General features: G+C 40.1%; 1 protein-coding gene across 2 annotated transcripts in view; it reads left to right on the top strand.

Moving 5' to 3' along the window:
- The window catches only part of LOC126260083 (PC-esterase domain-containing protein 1A-like), a 282,597-nt gene that overhangs the window by 47,935 nt on the left and 219,938 nt on the right, over positions 1-14,724 (top strand). Inside the window, exon 2 of one of the 2 annotated variants that reach the window (XM_049957291.1) lies at positions 823-935. In XM_049957291.1, the coding sequence (XP_049813248.1) occupies positions 860-935 (76 nt within the window). In that variant the 5' untranslated portion in view covers positions 823-859. Of the gene's footprint in view, positions 1-822; positions 936-14,724 lie in introns of those variants that run through there. The other variant, XM_049957292.1, reaches the window with a different exon arrangement.

Here is a 14,724-nt window from a genome sequence, read left to right as displayed (position 1 = left end):
CATCCAGACAGCCACAGCAGTGTGTGGCTGGATGCAGCAAGTAGATAATAAAATTAACTTCAAAGATAGATATTGAATTGTATGAAAAAAGTAGCTCAAGACAACCGTGTACTGTAGTTGAGATGGTGTTAAAACATCCTGGTCAGCTCACAGTGCTGCTGTTAGCTTTCATCTGTGAAATGATAACAGCTGCAGGCAAAAATGGTAGCAGCCTATGGAGCTGTGACAATACTGAAGTGTCATCATAGAGATGTTTTAAAAAAAATTGTAGTACACGATTGGTTGAGGTAGACCAGCAAAGCTGCCGCAACCAGTCCACTGCAATTGTGAGGGATCATTATATGCTCAGTCAACTATAAATGATCAGGATGTTACCATATTTTTTTTACTGGGAAGCGAACTATTTAATATCTAGCAAAACGCCTTCTCCTGCTCACCTCTTGAAAGCATGATTTGATGAATTACTGGCATCTATGTCAATACTACTGCCAGCCTCATGTGATAAATTGTATCATTTTTGTTAAGCTGTAGTTAGCTGTTATGTTGCCAGCGGGGTCTGAACATTTTATTGCTGTCACATGGATTGATTGAGTACATTAGAAATGGTTTTTAATTTCCTTTTCAGGCACCTGTTGATTGATTAAGGTAGTCACTTCATGAAAGCTATGTGGCATGTTGCACTGCATTTATTTGGTTGAATTTATTAAAAACTATTGTGAATGCCTTTAATTTTCACATTTTTAATTATCTGCTTGGTTTTACTGACAGACTTAGGCAATAAGAACACCTTTTATGATATTAATAAGGTGATTTTTCCACCAGGTGCATATATTCTCCGAAACATATTTTTGCTGGCAGAATGTGTGATATTTTTACCAAAAATGATATGCAGAAGCTGCTCCAAAACAAGCATGTCATGCTGATTGGCAGTTCAAGTGAGTTTTAGTGTTTAATATGAATGATTTCACAATACTGTAATAAACATTCTGTTCCAACCCTGTGACTCTCTTTCTCTCATTCATTTACTCCTTTTGTGGTTAATTGTTGAAATAGCAGTAGAAATTGGTGCTTTGTTCATGTTATGATCTAACTGTGTAATAATTTATTTGTGAAGTGCTGGTCATCGTCGGGGAAATTTGGTATTTCACGCTTTTCTCTCTTTTTTTTTTTCTGAAGTTTCCAGAATTGGAATTCATCTGATGGAGATTCCATGGCGACTCAAGTTACATTTTGAAATCAGTATTTCATTATTTTGACTTTTTATCAGTCTATAAATCTATATCTTCTTTTGTAAATCATCATATGTTATGTTATTCAGGCAAAGATCTGAAATTAATATTAAAGCAGGGAAAGCATTAGAATTAAAGAACAAGAATGTAATTGATATTGTGACTTTTTACAAATTTGGGACATCCTATTGTTAATGTATGTTTTAGGTCAAAAGTGTCCTCAAACTGTAAGGAGTCTGGATCTGATTTTATCACAGAAAATGCATATTAGATTGACACTCAAATGACACAGTTACAGACTTCTAAGAATATTTATACCTTGTAAAATATTGTAATATATTGAGAAAAGTGTATGATTCAATGTTATGTGACTCATGTTACTTGGTACTTACGGTTGGAAAAACTTTTTCCTGTGGGCAGAGAAACCAAAATATGACATTATTTACCAAATAAGATAAACTGAAGATTAACATTCCACTTCTTAAACACCATGAAAAATTACAAGAGCAAGACATTTGGGAAAAAAAACCTGTAAATTCAATCAAAAGTCAAAGAACTAAAAATATCCTCCTTCATTGGTATCAGGTGAATTAATTTTCGTTATAATATTGTCCTGTGTGTAAAGAATCTCATCACATTCTGCAGGTCATTTCCAATAGTGACCAGTACCGTCTAATGCACTGATTAGGTAAGAATTTCCAAAAATTGCACACACTTCTCCAGCACAGAATTTACCACAGTATTCTACTTTGCAACAGTCTCCAGTTTTCACACTCTATAATTTCTTCAGTATGATGATCTGGAGCAGGGAAATTCTTTGGAGACAGCAGATAAGTTTGTAGTACTCCTTTCTTGTAGTGAAAGTAGTGAATGCTTTTCATGTTTGATACTGATAATGCTGAAGAAAATATTTGAGTCACATTAAGTTTCACATTGATTCTTTGAATTTCGTCAGTAGACACATGAAAAACCTGCTAAGTTGTACTTGCAGCTGCCTGAGCGAAAGTTGGTGCATTACCGTCTAAGAATTTTTTATTGCATTCCACACTTTCTGTTTCGCAACTGCACCAATTCCATCTACGGCTCCTTTACTGTAGGATGCAGTAAAAAATGTTCAACTTCAATCATTCCACATTGTAGAATGATTGAAGTTGAGTTACAGCAGCAGGAATATATTTGTTTTTAAATTGTAAGGCAGGTCCATCTGACCACATTGAAACTACCCTCACATGTTCCGGTACAGTTGACAGTACGTTGCTAATGTACACAATCATAGTATCCTTTGAATGGGTTAACCCGTCTGAAACAACAACAATTGGCTGATGAGAAGCTGAATGCGACAATGACACAGTGAAAATTCTAACTTGTGCTTCTGCTCAATATGCACTTTACATTTTGTCCTGGTAAACAACCCTCAGACTTCAAGAAGAATATAATAATTCCAATCCCAAAGAAAGCAGGTGTTGACAGGCATGAAAATTTCTGAACTATCAGTTTAATAAGTCATGGCTGCAAAATACTAACCCAAATTCTTTACATACGAATGGAAATACTGGTAAAAGCCGACCTCGAGGAAGATCAGTTTGGATTCCGTAGAAATGTTGGAAGACGTGAGGCAAACTGACCCTATGACTTATCTTAGAAAATAGATTAAGGAAAGGCAAACCTATGTTTGTAGCATTTGTAGACTTAGAGAAAGCTTTTGACAATGTTGACTGGAATACTCTCCTTGAAATTCTGAAGGCGGCAGGGGTAAAATACAGAGAGCGAAAGGCTATTTAAAATTTGTACAGAAACCAGATGGCAGTTATAAGAATCGAGGGGCATGAAAGGGAAGCAGTGGTTGGGAAGGGAGTGAGACAGGGTTGTAGCCTCTCCCCGATGTTATTCAATCTGTATATTGAGCAAGCAGTAAAGGAAACAAAAAAAAAATTCGGAGTAGGAATTAAAATTCATGGATAAGAAATAAAAACTTTGAGGTTCGTCGATGACATTGTAATTCTGTCAGAGACAGCAAAGGACTTGGAAGAGCAGTTGAACGGAATGGACAGTGTCTTGAAAGGAGGATATAAGATGAAAATCAGCAAAAGCAAAACGAGGATAATGGAATGCAGTCGAATTAAATCGGGTGATGCTGAGGGAATTAGATTAGGAAATGAGACACTTAAAGTAGTAAAGGAGTTTTGCTATTTGGGGAGCAAAATAACTGATGATGGTCGAAGTAGAGAGGATATAAAATGTAGACTAGGAATGGCAAGAAAAGTGTTTCTGAAAAAGTGAAATTTGTTAACATTGAGTGTAGATTTAAGTGTCAGAAAGTCGTTTCTGAAAGTATTTGTATGGAGTGTAGCCATGTATGAAAGTGAAACGTGGACGATAGTATAGACAATAAGAGAATAGAAGCTTTCGAAATGTGATGCTACAGAAGAATGCTGAAGATTAGATGGGTAGATCACATAGCTAATGAGGAGGTATAAACTGAATTTGGGAGAAGAGAAATTTCTGGCACAACTTGACTAGGAGAAGGGATTGGTTGGTAGGAAGTGTTCTGAGGCGTCAAGGGATCACCAATTTAGTGTTGGAGGGAAGTGTGGAGGATAAAACTCGTAGAGGGAGATCAAGAGATGAATACACTTCAGCAGATTCAGAAGAATGTAGGTTGCAGTAGGTACCGGGAGATGAAGGAGCTTGCACAGGATAGAGTAGCATGGAGAGTTGCATCGAACAAGTCTCTGGACTAACAACAACAACAACAACAACTTGATAAACACAAGCATAATTTTCATCAAAATCAATATACAGCAATGCAAATGTCTTAGAATCTTGGCTCAGAACCATTTCCATTTGCTGATAATAAGATGCGGACTGAGCTCTCTTATGGAAATTACGTATTTCACTGTATTTGCTGTAGAGCCTTCTTCATTTACATCATTCTCTGCAAGCCATCTAATGGTGTGTGGCAGAGGTTACTTTCGGTACCACTATCTTATCCCTCCAACCCTGTCCCACTTGCGAATAGTGCGTGGGTAGAATGCATTGTCGGTAAGCCTCTGTATTAGCACTAATTTCTTGAATTTTCTCCTGTTGGTGAATACGCGAGATGTATGGGGGTGGGGGGAGGGGGAAGTAATGTGTTGTCTGACTCCTTCTGACAAGTACTGTCCCAAAATTTCAATAGCAAATCTCTCCATGATGCACAACTCCTCTCTTGTAGCATCTGCCAGTAGAGTTCGTTCAGCATCTCCGAATGCTCTCTCGCCAGCTAAATGATCTCGTGACAAAACACGCTGCTCTTCTTTGGAACTTCTCTATCACCTCTATCAGTCCTACCTGATAGGGATCCCAGATAGATGAACAGTATTCAAGAATTCGGTGAACAAGCACCTAATAACCCACTTCTTTCGTGGATGAGTTACATTTCCTTAAGATTCTTCCGATGAATCTGAGTCTTGTGTCTGCTTTTCCCACTATCTGTTTTATGTGGTCATTCCACTTAAGATCGCCCTGGATAGTTACGCCTTGATATTTTACGGCAGATGCTGTCTCCAGCTGTTGGTCATCAATAGTGCAGCTGTGCAGTAGTGGATTTCTTTTCCTACGTAAGCACAATATGTTAAATTTATTTACGTTCAGGGTCAGCTGCCAGAGCCTGCACCATGCATCAATTCTGTGCAGGTCGTTCTGCAAATTTTTACTATCTTCTGGCGTTGCTACTTTGGGATAGACAATTGCATCAGCTGCGAATAACCTTAAAGACCGTCTGACGCTTTCTACTAGATCGTTTATATGTATTGTAAACAGCAACGGTCCTATTACACTTCCCTGTGGTACTCCGGATATTACCTTTACATCTGTCGATTTTGTTCCATTAAGAACGTCATGTTGAGTTCTGTCTGCAAGAAAGTCTTGAATCCAATCGCAAGTCTGCTTCGATACTCTGTAAGCTTATATTTTTTCCATTATGGTCTCATATGCCTTACTGAAATCAAGGAACACGGCATCAACCTGAGCACCATTGTCCACTACGCTGTGGATCTCATTGAGGAACAGAGAGGGCCGAGTTTCGCAGGATCACTGTTTGGGAAATCCATGTTGATTTTTATATAGGAGATGTTTATTTTCCAAAAATGTCAAATTCTTGAGCACAAAACATGTTCCATAATTCTGCATCAGATTGACGTCAACAATATACGTCTATAATTGTGTGGCCTTTCTTAAAAACGGGAATGACCTGCGCTTTTTTCCAGTTGTTGGTACTTTTCGTTGCTCAGGCAATCTACGATAAATTACTGCTAGAGGGTTAGCAAGTTCTTTTGCATAATCTTTACAGAATCTTATACGTATCTCATCTGGTCATGACACCTTTCCACTACTAAGCGACTGTAAGTGCTTTTCAAGTCCGCGATCGACCATCTCAATATCTGCCATTTTGATGTTCGTACAACAATTGAAAGGAGGGACAGTGTTTTAATCTTCCACGGTGCTACAACTTTGGAAGATCGAATTCAGTATTTCGGCCTTCTCTCTGTAAACTTCTGTTTCGGTGCCGGTGTTGTCACTGAGAGAATGAATAGATGATTTTGACCTACTTATTGATTTTACCTAGGACAAAAATCTCTTAAGGTTTTTACTTAGGTCGGTTGATAATGTCATACTTTCAAAATCATTGAATGCTTCTCTCACTGCTCTCCTCTTGCTCATTTTCGATTTGTTCAGCTTTTGTTTATCAGCTAGGTTTTCACTTCATTGAATCTGAGATGAAGTGTTCTTTGTTTACGTAGGGCTTTTCTAATATGGCTATTAAACCATGGTGGATTTTTCCCATCCTTTAAAACCTTACTCAGAACATACTTGTGTAGGGCATATTGAATGAAGTCTTTGAATTTTTTCCATTTGTTCTCCACATCTTCGTGCTCATCATGCTGACTGCCGAGATATTCTGAAATTTGTATCCTGTCACCCTTGCTGAGCAAATATATTTTCCTGGACCCATCATCATAGATGCTGTCATAGCCTCAGTATCACTGATATGTTCCTCTACGTTGACTGATTAGATAAGTTCAGATCAGATCTGTTTGTTGCCAGGAGGTCTTAGACATTACCCTCACGAGTTGGTTCTCTTATCTGCACAAGGTAGTTTTGAGACAAGACATCCAGAACACTGCCACACAAATCCCTGTCTCTGGCACAAGTTTTGATGGCATAACACTCCCAATCTATTCTTAGCAAGTTGAAGCCACGTCCTATTACAACTACATGATCAGGAAAATTACTGAAACAATAGCGGTCCGCGTCAAAGAGCTTCTCTCTGGGCTTCAGGTTTTCACTGTTCCACCTCCTTTCCGGGCTACTTTGCATACACCCCCATGGTGTGTTCGTCGCCCTTGCCTTCGGCTCGACTTGGCACAGTGCCCGAAGGACTCAGTCCCTCCAGAGGCCTTCCGCCGCCGCTTTCATTCCATCCTGGCCACGTATCAGGCCTCTGGCATTGTTTACACCGACGGCTCGATGGTTGCTGGTCGAGTCGGTTATGCGCTCACTCTAGGGGACCATTCCGAACAACGTTCCTTGCCGGCTGGCTGCAGCGTTTACACTGCGGAGCTGGTCGCCATCTTTCGAGCCCTAGAGTATATCCGCTCCTGCTCAGGTGAGTCCTTCGTTATCTGTAGGGATTCCCTGAGCAGTTTACGAGCTCTCGACCAGTGTTTTCCTCGTTCCCGTCTGGTGATGGCTATCCATGAGTCCCTGCATACTCTTGCGCGTTGCGGCCGCTCTGCGGTCTTCGTGTGGACCCCAGGCCATGTTGGGATCCCCGGAAATGAGAATGTTGACCGTCTGGCGAAAGAGGCCACGAGGACGTCATCTCTTGATGTTGGCCTCCCAGAGACTGATTTGCGGGCAGTCTTCCGCCGCAAACTTTTGGCGCTATGGGCCGATGAATGGCGCGAACTGACGACGCGCAATAAACTGCGTGCTGTGAAGGAGACGACGGCTGTGTGGCGGTCATCCCTGCGAGCCACTCGCAGGGACTCAGTAGTTCTTTGCCGGCTCCGCATTGGCCACTCCCGGCTGACACACGGTTACTTACTGCGCCGGGAAGACCCTCCTCTATGTCGCTGTGGGGCGGCTTTGACGGTGGCCCACATTTTGATGGCCTGCCCCCTTTTAGCTGTGGTCAGGCAGACATTTTGGCTGCCTGATACGCTCCCTGCCCTTTTAACAGACGACTCCGCAATGGCTGACTTAGTTTTACGTTTTATTCGGGCAGGGGGCTTTTATCATTTAATCTGAGTGTTTCTATTTTCTGTTATTGTTTTGTGTTGATTCTGGCCTTTGGCCTATGCTTTTAAACTGATTTTTTAACGTGTTTCTCAGTGGTTGGCTTTTCCTTTTTTTATTTCTATGGTCGGCCAACCACCGTCACACTCTGTGTGGTTTTAGTTCGTTTTGTCTTGTCTTTGTCTCAGTTTCTCTTGTTTTGTATCGTCTGTGTTCTATTCTGTTCCTCGTTTTTATTCTCTGTGGGTGTTCTTTGTCTTTGGAAAAAGGGACCGATGACCGTAGCAGTCTGGTCCCTTTGATCCCCCAAACCAACCAACCAACCAAAATTACTGAAGATATTCTGCAAGTTCTGTCTGAAGCACTCTACAGCTACAGATCCTGACTCATGTGGTCTATAAAAGCATCCGGTCACCATTTTTAATCGTTCTTTGATTCTCAGTTTCACCCAGATTAATTCACATTCAGAATCTGTGATAACCTCACCAGATTTTATCGTATTTTTTACTGCTATAAACACGCTGCCACCATTGGTGACTAATCTATCCTTATGATAATCATTCCAATCTGAGCTTAGGATTTTGTTATCATTGCCATCTGGTTTCAACCAGCTTTCTGTTCCAAATGCTATCTGCGCATTACAATCTTCAGTAAGTGATACTAATTCTGGGACCTTTCTGTGGATGCTCCTGCAGTTCATTAAAATCATATTCATCTTTTCTATATCTGATTTGCGAGGATGAAGATTCTCTAAGGTCCCTGCGGCTGATTTAACAGGCAAATTGTCTTTGATCCCAAGGGAAGGGTTCTCTAACCTGAAAAAAAGCCCCATGTGCACACCACATGTACTCCACTCCTTAGTAGCCACTTCTTGTTTGTGGTGGATGCCTGACTTATTAAGGGGAACCCTACAGGTCGAGAAATTTGCATCCAATACCCTTGCAGAGTCGTCTGAGCCTCTGGTTTAGACCTTCCACTCTACCACTCTACTTCAAACCAGAGGACTGTGATCAACCCTGGGTACGATGCTGCAAATAGACAGCTTAGGCTGTACCCCACATGCATTGCTAGTTGCCTTCACTAAATCAGCCAGCCGCTGAAAGGAGCCGAGGATGGCCTCAGAGCCCCCAACTGGCATGTGTCATTCGTGCCGACATGTGCCACTACATGTAGCTGGTTGCACCCAGTGCACTCGATAGCTGCTGGCAGGACCTCCTCCACATCGCGGATGAGACCTGCCGGCAAACATACCAAATGTACACTGGAATTCTTTCCTGCCTTGCCTGCTATCTCCCTGAGGGACTCCATCACTCACCTAACACTGGAGCTCCCAATGGCAAGCATAACCACCTTCTGTGCTTGTCCGGACTGGGCAGAAAAATCGATGGCTTGCCCAACAGGAGAGGCATGCTCTGCTGGCCCAGAGTTATCACCACTGGGTAGCACCTTGTACCTGTTGCTGAGATGTAGGGAGCCAGTCGCACAGCCTGCGCCCTCTTTTGCCTTCCGCCCAGTGACTTGGGAACCCCCCGCTGTCTGCCACCCATTCTGGGATGAGGACGGACCAGTCAGATGTTGCATATCAGAAGCTGCAGCGACATTCGTCTCAACAGGGGATTCCAGTGGCACCAAAGGTGTCACAGGTCTTGTCACTGGTGCCCTGATGTCACTGCAACTTTGAGCATTAGGTAGAAGCTTGTCTATGGTAGCCAACACAGCTTTCAGCTGTTTATGGACTCTCCTTGTGTCCGCTCACAAGCACAGTCCCTAGCCATATCGTACTTTGTATAAAATAGATATAAGGTCTCAAATGGCGCTACCGAGTTTAAAATGTATACAAAATATACCAGATGAGAATAAACATTGAAAATTGATGCACAAGTTTTTCATTGAACACTGAGACCGCAAGCTATTAAACAGAACAAATTTCTCTTTTGAAGTTGATGTATTTACAGATACCTGTTATTAGAAACCCTGTTTACCAAAAAGTTACTGCACGAGATAAATATTCAAACTAGAATGCACTGATCTAAACTGTATGCTGTCTACTAGCACAAAAGTAAAACTTAGTGGTGTGATGGAACTTCTGGTGATGGGAGAATTAACACTAGGAAGCCGCCCAAACAAGGATATTCATGAGACATATACAAAAACAAAACTGCAATTAATATTCTAACCACTAGTCTACACGGTAAAATACATGTGTAGTTCACTTCTTTGCAGAAGCAAGTGGGGAAAAAAAAGAAACAAAGACTAAATTCATTTACTATTTATCAGACAACTGTTGCTGCTGCAGCTGCTGCTGGCACTGCTGCATGTCCTCTTGGCGGATGCTGCTACACTTCTTAAATGTTAATAACTGTAAAGCCATTTTCTTCCATCTTTCAAATACACCATAGTAAATTCACAATTTCCAGCTTGTCAGTTTTATGGGCTTTGTTGAAAACTTCACCATTTTGACATGTGCTATATTCATTCTGAACAAAGCTCAGTTGGTGGCTGGCGTATGATGGTTAATATAAATGTGTTGCTGTAAGCTTCTTATGAAAGACGCTGATAGCATTCATGAAATTTTTATGATATTTACACAAATATATCAAACAATGGAAAATCCAGGATAGAATTTAACAATATTATGAGAAGGAAAGCTGCTACTCACCATATAGCTGAGATAATGAGTCGCGATAGGCACAACAAAACAGATTCACACAATTACAGCTTTCGGCCATTAAGGCCTTTGTCAACACACACACACACACACACACACACACACACAAGCAAATGCAACTCGCACACATGTCTGCAGTTTCAGGCAACTGAAACCACACTGCGAGCAGCGACACTGGTGCGTGATGGGAGTGGCAACTGAGTGGGGGTAAGGAGGAGGCTGGGACAGGGAGGGGGAGGAATAGTATGGTGGGGGTAGCAGACAGTGAAGTGCTGCAGTTTAGATGGAGGGCAGGAGAGAAAGACTGGGTGTGGCGGTGATATGACAGCTGTGGAGTGCTCGAATGGGAACAGGGAGGGGGCTGGATGTGTGAAGACAGTGACTAACGAAGGTTGAGGCCAGGATGGTTACGGGAATGTAGGATGTATTGCATGGAAAGTTCCCACCTACACAATTGAGAAAAGCTGGTATTGGTGGGAAGGATACATGTGGCACAGGCTGTGAAACAATCATTGATCCTTTCTCATAATATTGTTACATTCCAGAAAATTTAGGTTTTTTTTCTGTTGATTAGTACCATGTAGTACAATATTCTCTGTAAAGGAGAGCTTCCACTTTTAAATTGGACAGGTTTTATTTTAAAAAATTAATTTTTTAGCTTTCAAGGGTAAAGTATGTCTTCACTGAACTTGTTTCTTATTAATTTCTTTATTACATTGTTTATTTCTATTGTCTTTGTTGCAGTTATTTCTAATCACTCTCTTTGTTGCAGTTATTGCTCATCACTCTCTTTGTTGCAGATATTTCTTACACTTTGTTGTGGCTTCTTGTCAGTTTCTTTGTTGTGGTTGTTCAGTGCAGGTTTCTGTATTGTAGTTGTTCAGTGCTAATTTGTTTACTGAAGAGGCTTCTAAGAAATCTGAGACCATCCAGTGAGTTCTGTGTTTTCGTGAGGAATTTGCCAGTTGTCACAGTTGCAGTGTGTTTTGTGAAAAGCATTGTTGGAAATGTCTTCTGACTGGGGCCACAGGAGAGTGAAGTGTGCTGACTATTTGCATATCCATAAAAGAGTGATATATAAGAAAAACAAAAAACAGACTTTGTTCAGGTTGGAAATAAGTGTTACCATTTGAAGACTGTTTGAAAGTGAAGATGTTTCCTGTGACAACTTTTTGTGTTCTAAATGTTTTGACAGAATAACAACAATGACAGTATCTGAACAAGGTGAAGCCTCCCATAAAGCAGATAATGCAGATTTTGCATTAATAGAGAAAGAATTAAATACCCTGAATCAATCAACTACAGAGGTAGATGTTAGTCCTGTTAAGAAACCGTGGTAAGTGAAGTTGAGTCATAAGCTCTATGCATCAAGAAAGTGTAGAGAAATTACTAAAGCTATGGTTGAATACACTACAGCAAAACTGACCACACTCTTCAAAGTAGAAATTCCATCTTCGGAAGAAAACGAACCAAAGCACTCTTGCGTTACTTGCCAGGAATTTTTCACAAATATCAATTCAGCTGTTGAATATTGTGCATCTTACAGTGAAAAGGTGAAAGTTTTAACTATTATTTCAGAGACATTTTCAAAGAAAACAATTTTGAACCACATTCCATCAGTATCAAAGTACATGGTAGAGAAATCAAGAAATGTGAAGTCTGTAAAAGGAGTCTTTGGAAGACCATATCCCTATTATGGTCATCCTGTAGAAGCAGCTCAAGGTCAAATAGTGCAGTTATTTTATCTGGAAGATAAATGGGATTGACTCGTCAGAGTGCCAACAAAAAAGACACTTTAACTGTAACAATTGAAGGTCAAAAAGTTGTGAAAGTGAAGAGATATGTGACTCACCGTATTAAAGAAACTTTTGCAATTTATAAGAGCAACTATACAACTTCACATATTGGAAGATCAAAATTTTATCCACTACGACCTAAGTGGGTAGTTAGACACCCACCTAGAGATGTCTGTTTATGTGTGTACTGCGCAAATTTTGAACTTTGTGTGGTAACTTTGAAGAACTTACTGGAGCACATGACATATGATACCTTGGTTGGGCGTATGAAGTCTTTTGTAGTCTGTGATGCAAAGCTAGAGACTTGTTTGTTTCAAGAATGTGGTGACTGCCCTGGAAAGGGAGGACTGTCTTTACAGACACTTGGCCTAGAAGATGTAGCAGATAACTCTGCAGAAATTACATATGTGAAATGGGAGAAAAAGAAACTAATTAAGAAAACTGTTGCCTTTGACAGTTTCATTGATGAACTTGGTAAATGGTCAGTGAAAGCAGTAACACACCAGCATCTGAAGAAATTGCAACACCACCACATTGCAGAAGTGAAAGAATGTGTACAGGCTGAAGAACTACGTTTAGTGCTTCACTGTGATCTTGCTGAAAACTGATCTGTAATTCTCCCACAAGAAGTACAAGGGTATCATTGGAATAATGACTAGGTTTCAATTTTTACAGGAGTGAGATATTTTCAAAACAAGGCCACAAGTATTGCAGTTATAAGTGATGACGTAGGATATGACTCAGCACATGCTTTGCTAGCAATGCGCAAAATTCTTCAACTGCAAACAGGGGCAGAGAAGATCATCATTATTTCTGATGGTGCTCCTAGTCATTTTAAAAATCGTTACCAGCTCTTTACATTGAGTAAGTTACTTGTGCCAACTGACTGGGTATACACTGCTACTGGTCATGGGAAGGGGCCTTGTGATGGTGTAGGAGGCCTGCTGAAGCACCATGCCACAAAGCAATCTTTCCAGACCAAATACAGCTGTGATTCAGAATGCTGAGGATTTTACAAGAGTCGTGAAATCTTACACATCCACAGCCCTTAACACATCCACAGCCCTCATTCTTTTGTCCACAGAGGAAATCGAAGAATTCTGAGTGCAGAAAAAAGAAGAATGGTCCAAACAAACTAATCCTGTGGAAGGAATTCAGAAGACACACTTTTGGACTCAAATTGATGGGCGAACTCATATTGCACGACTTTAAAGGGAAAGAAAGAAGAAATTTCGTTCGTTTGGCCAACACCTTTGAAACAGCAGGATTATATTCAGATTCACACCCCGAGGAGGGGGATGTTTGTGGCGTGTGTGTATGACAGTGACTGTTGGATTGCAGAGATTATAGACACCAGTTATGAGTTAAACGAAATTGTAGTGAACTTTATGCTACCACATGGACCAGCTGCTGGATATAGGTTTCCAGCTGAAGGACAGCAACAACGCCATCAGTGCTCACTTCCTGTTCACAATGTTTTGAAGGTTGTAAGTGCTCCAGTTCCTATTGGTTTAACAGGAAGGCATCACTCTATATCAAAGGAACATACTGAATCAGTGGAACCATTTAAAATGCTTGAAAAATGAATCACTTGCTCATCTTTCAAAAACAGATTATGTTAAGTAAGGCTAGATTTTGATTTTTTTATGAGCCTGTTATGTGATAATGTGGTAATAAAACAGGTTCTATGTATGTCAAAAGTGTCAATTGTTTACAAAACCTGTTCAACCTAAAAGTGGAAGCTCTCCTTTTGGGGAAATGTAAAACTATATTGTAATAATCAACGAAAAAAAATCAATTTTATAGATTGGCATTTTTGAAAAATATTTTTTTTCCATAAATTATAAAAAAAGTTCAGAACGATTTAGTGAAAGAAAGTTTTTTCCAAAATTCGCGTCTTCAAAATGGTATGCACAGTGTCATCTTTGGAGGGCTGTATCTCGGAGCAGAAATATTTTGGAGAAACAAAGAATATGTGTTCGTTACTTAGTCCTTCATTTTATCATATGCTAAATTCAATAACATCAGAGACTATGAAGTTAAGATTTTTTCGTAGTCTGCCTGAATTGATATGGACTATGCCATAAGACTAACATTCCATATCCTCTTGGAGTAACTTCTGAATAGCTGTTTTTAGTTCAGCTTGTTCTGTTATGTTATTTTGTCCAACATACTTTTCAACTTGTGCAAGTGGCATCTGTAACTATAGGTATATATTTTATCTTACGGCAGCTCCAGTTGCATAAAAATCTGTATTTATTTCCACTAATGGTTTGCTTCCTGGACCATTATCAAATTCTCGTTTATGGTCCTATTATCATTTAATTGAAACTTGCATTTTCTTGCTTAATATATTCTGTTACACCCCTCTGTTCTTGAATATTCATTTACAGTTGTATTTTTCTGCCTGATGAGCTTGTTTCTTTCTAGCTTTCTGTCTATTTTGACACTCTTACTGGTTTGTGATCTTTCGAAATCCTGAATTTGCTTAAGACGGTCATATCATGATGATGTATCTGACTACTGCTAAATTTTTCACATAATGAACATTATTCACGATTCAAATCTTTGATGAAATTCCCTGTCCTTACAAAATGAGAGAACATAATTTTTAAATAATTTTTATTTTCTATTGTAAATGGAAAATTGTTAGTCAACTTATTTTTCTGAGAGAGTTGGCACATAAAACAAATGTCTGGACGGTTCCTTTGAAAGAGCATGCCCTGATGTCCTTAGACAATCTGATCCTGAG

The sequence above is a fragment of the Schistocerca nitens genome, chromosome 5, assembly GCF_023898315.1.
Source record: "Schistocerca nitens isolate TAMUIC-IGC-003100 chromosome 5, iqSchNite1.1, whole genome shotgun sequence".
Classification (NCBI taxonomy): domain Eukaryota; kingdom Metazoa; phylum Arthropoda; class Insecta; order Orthoptera; family Acrididae; genus Schistocerca; species Schistocerca nitens.
The sequence above is the reverse complement of the archived record's forward strand: the minus strand, read 5'-3'. Positions and strand labels throughout refer to the sequence as shown.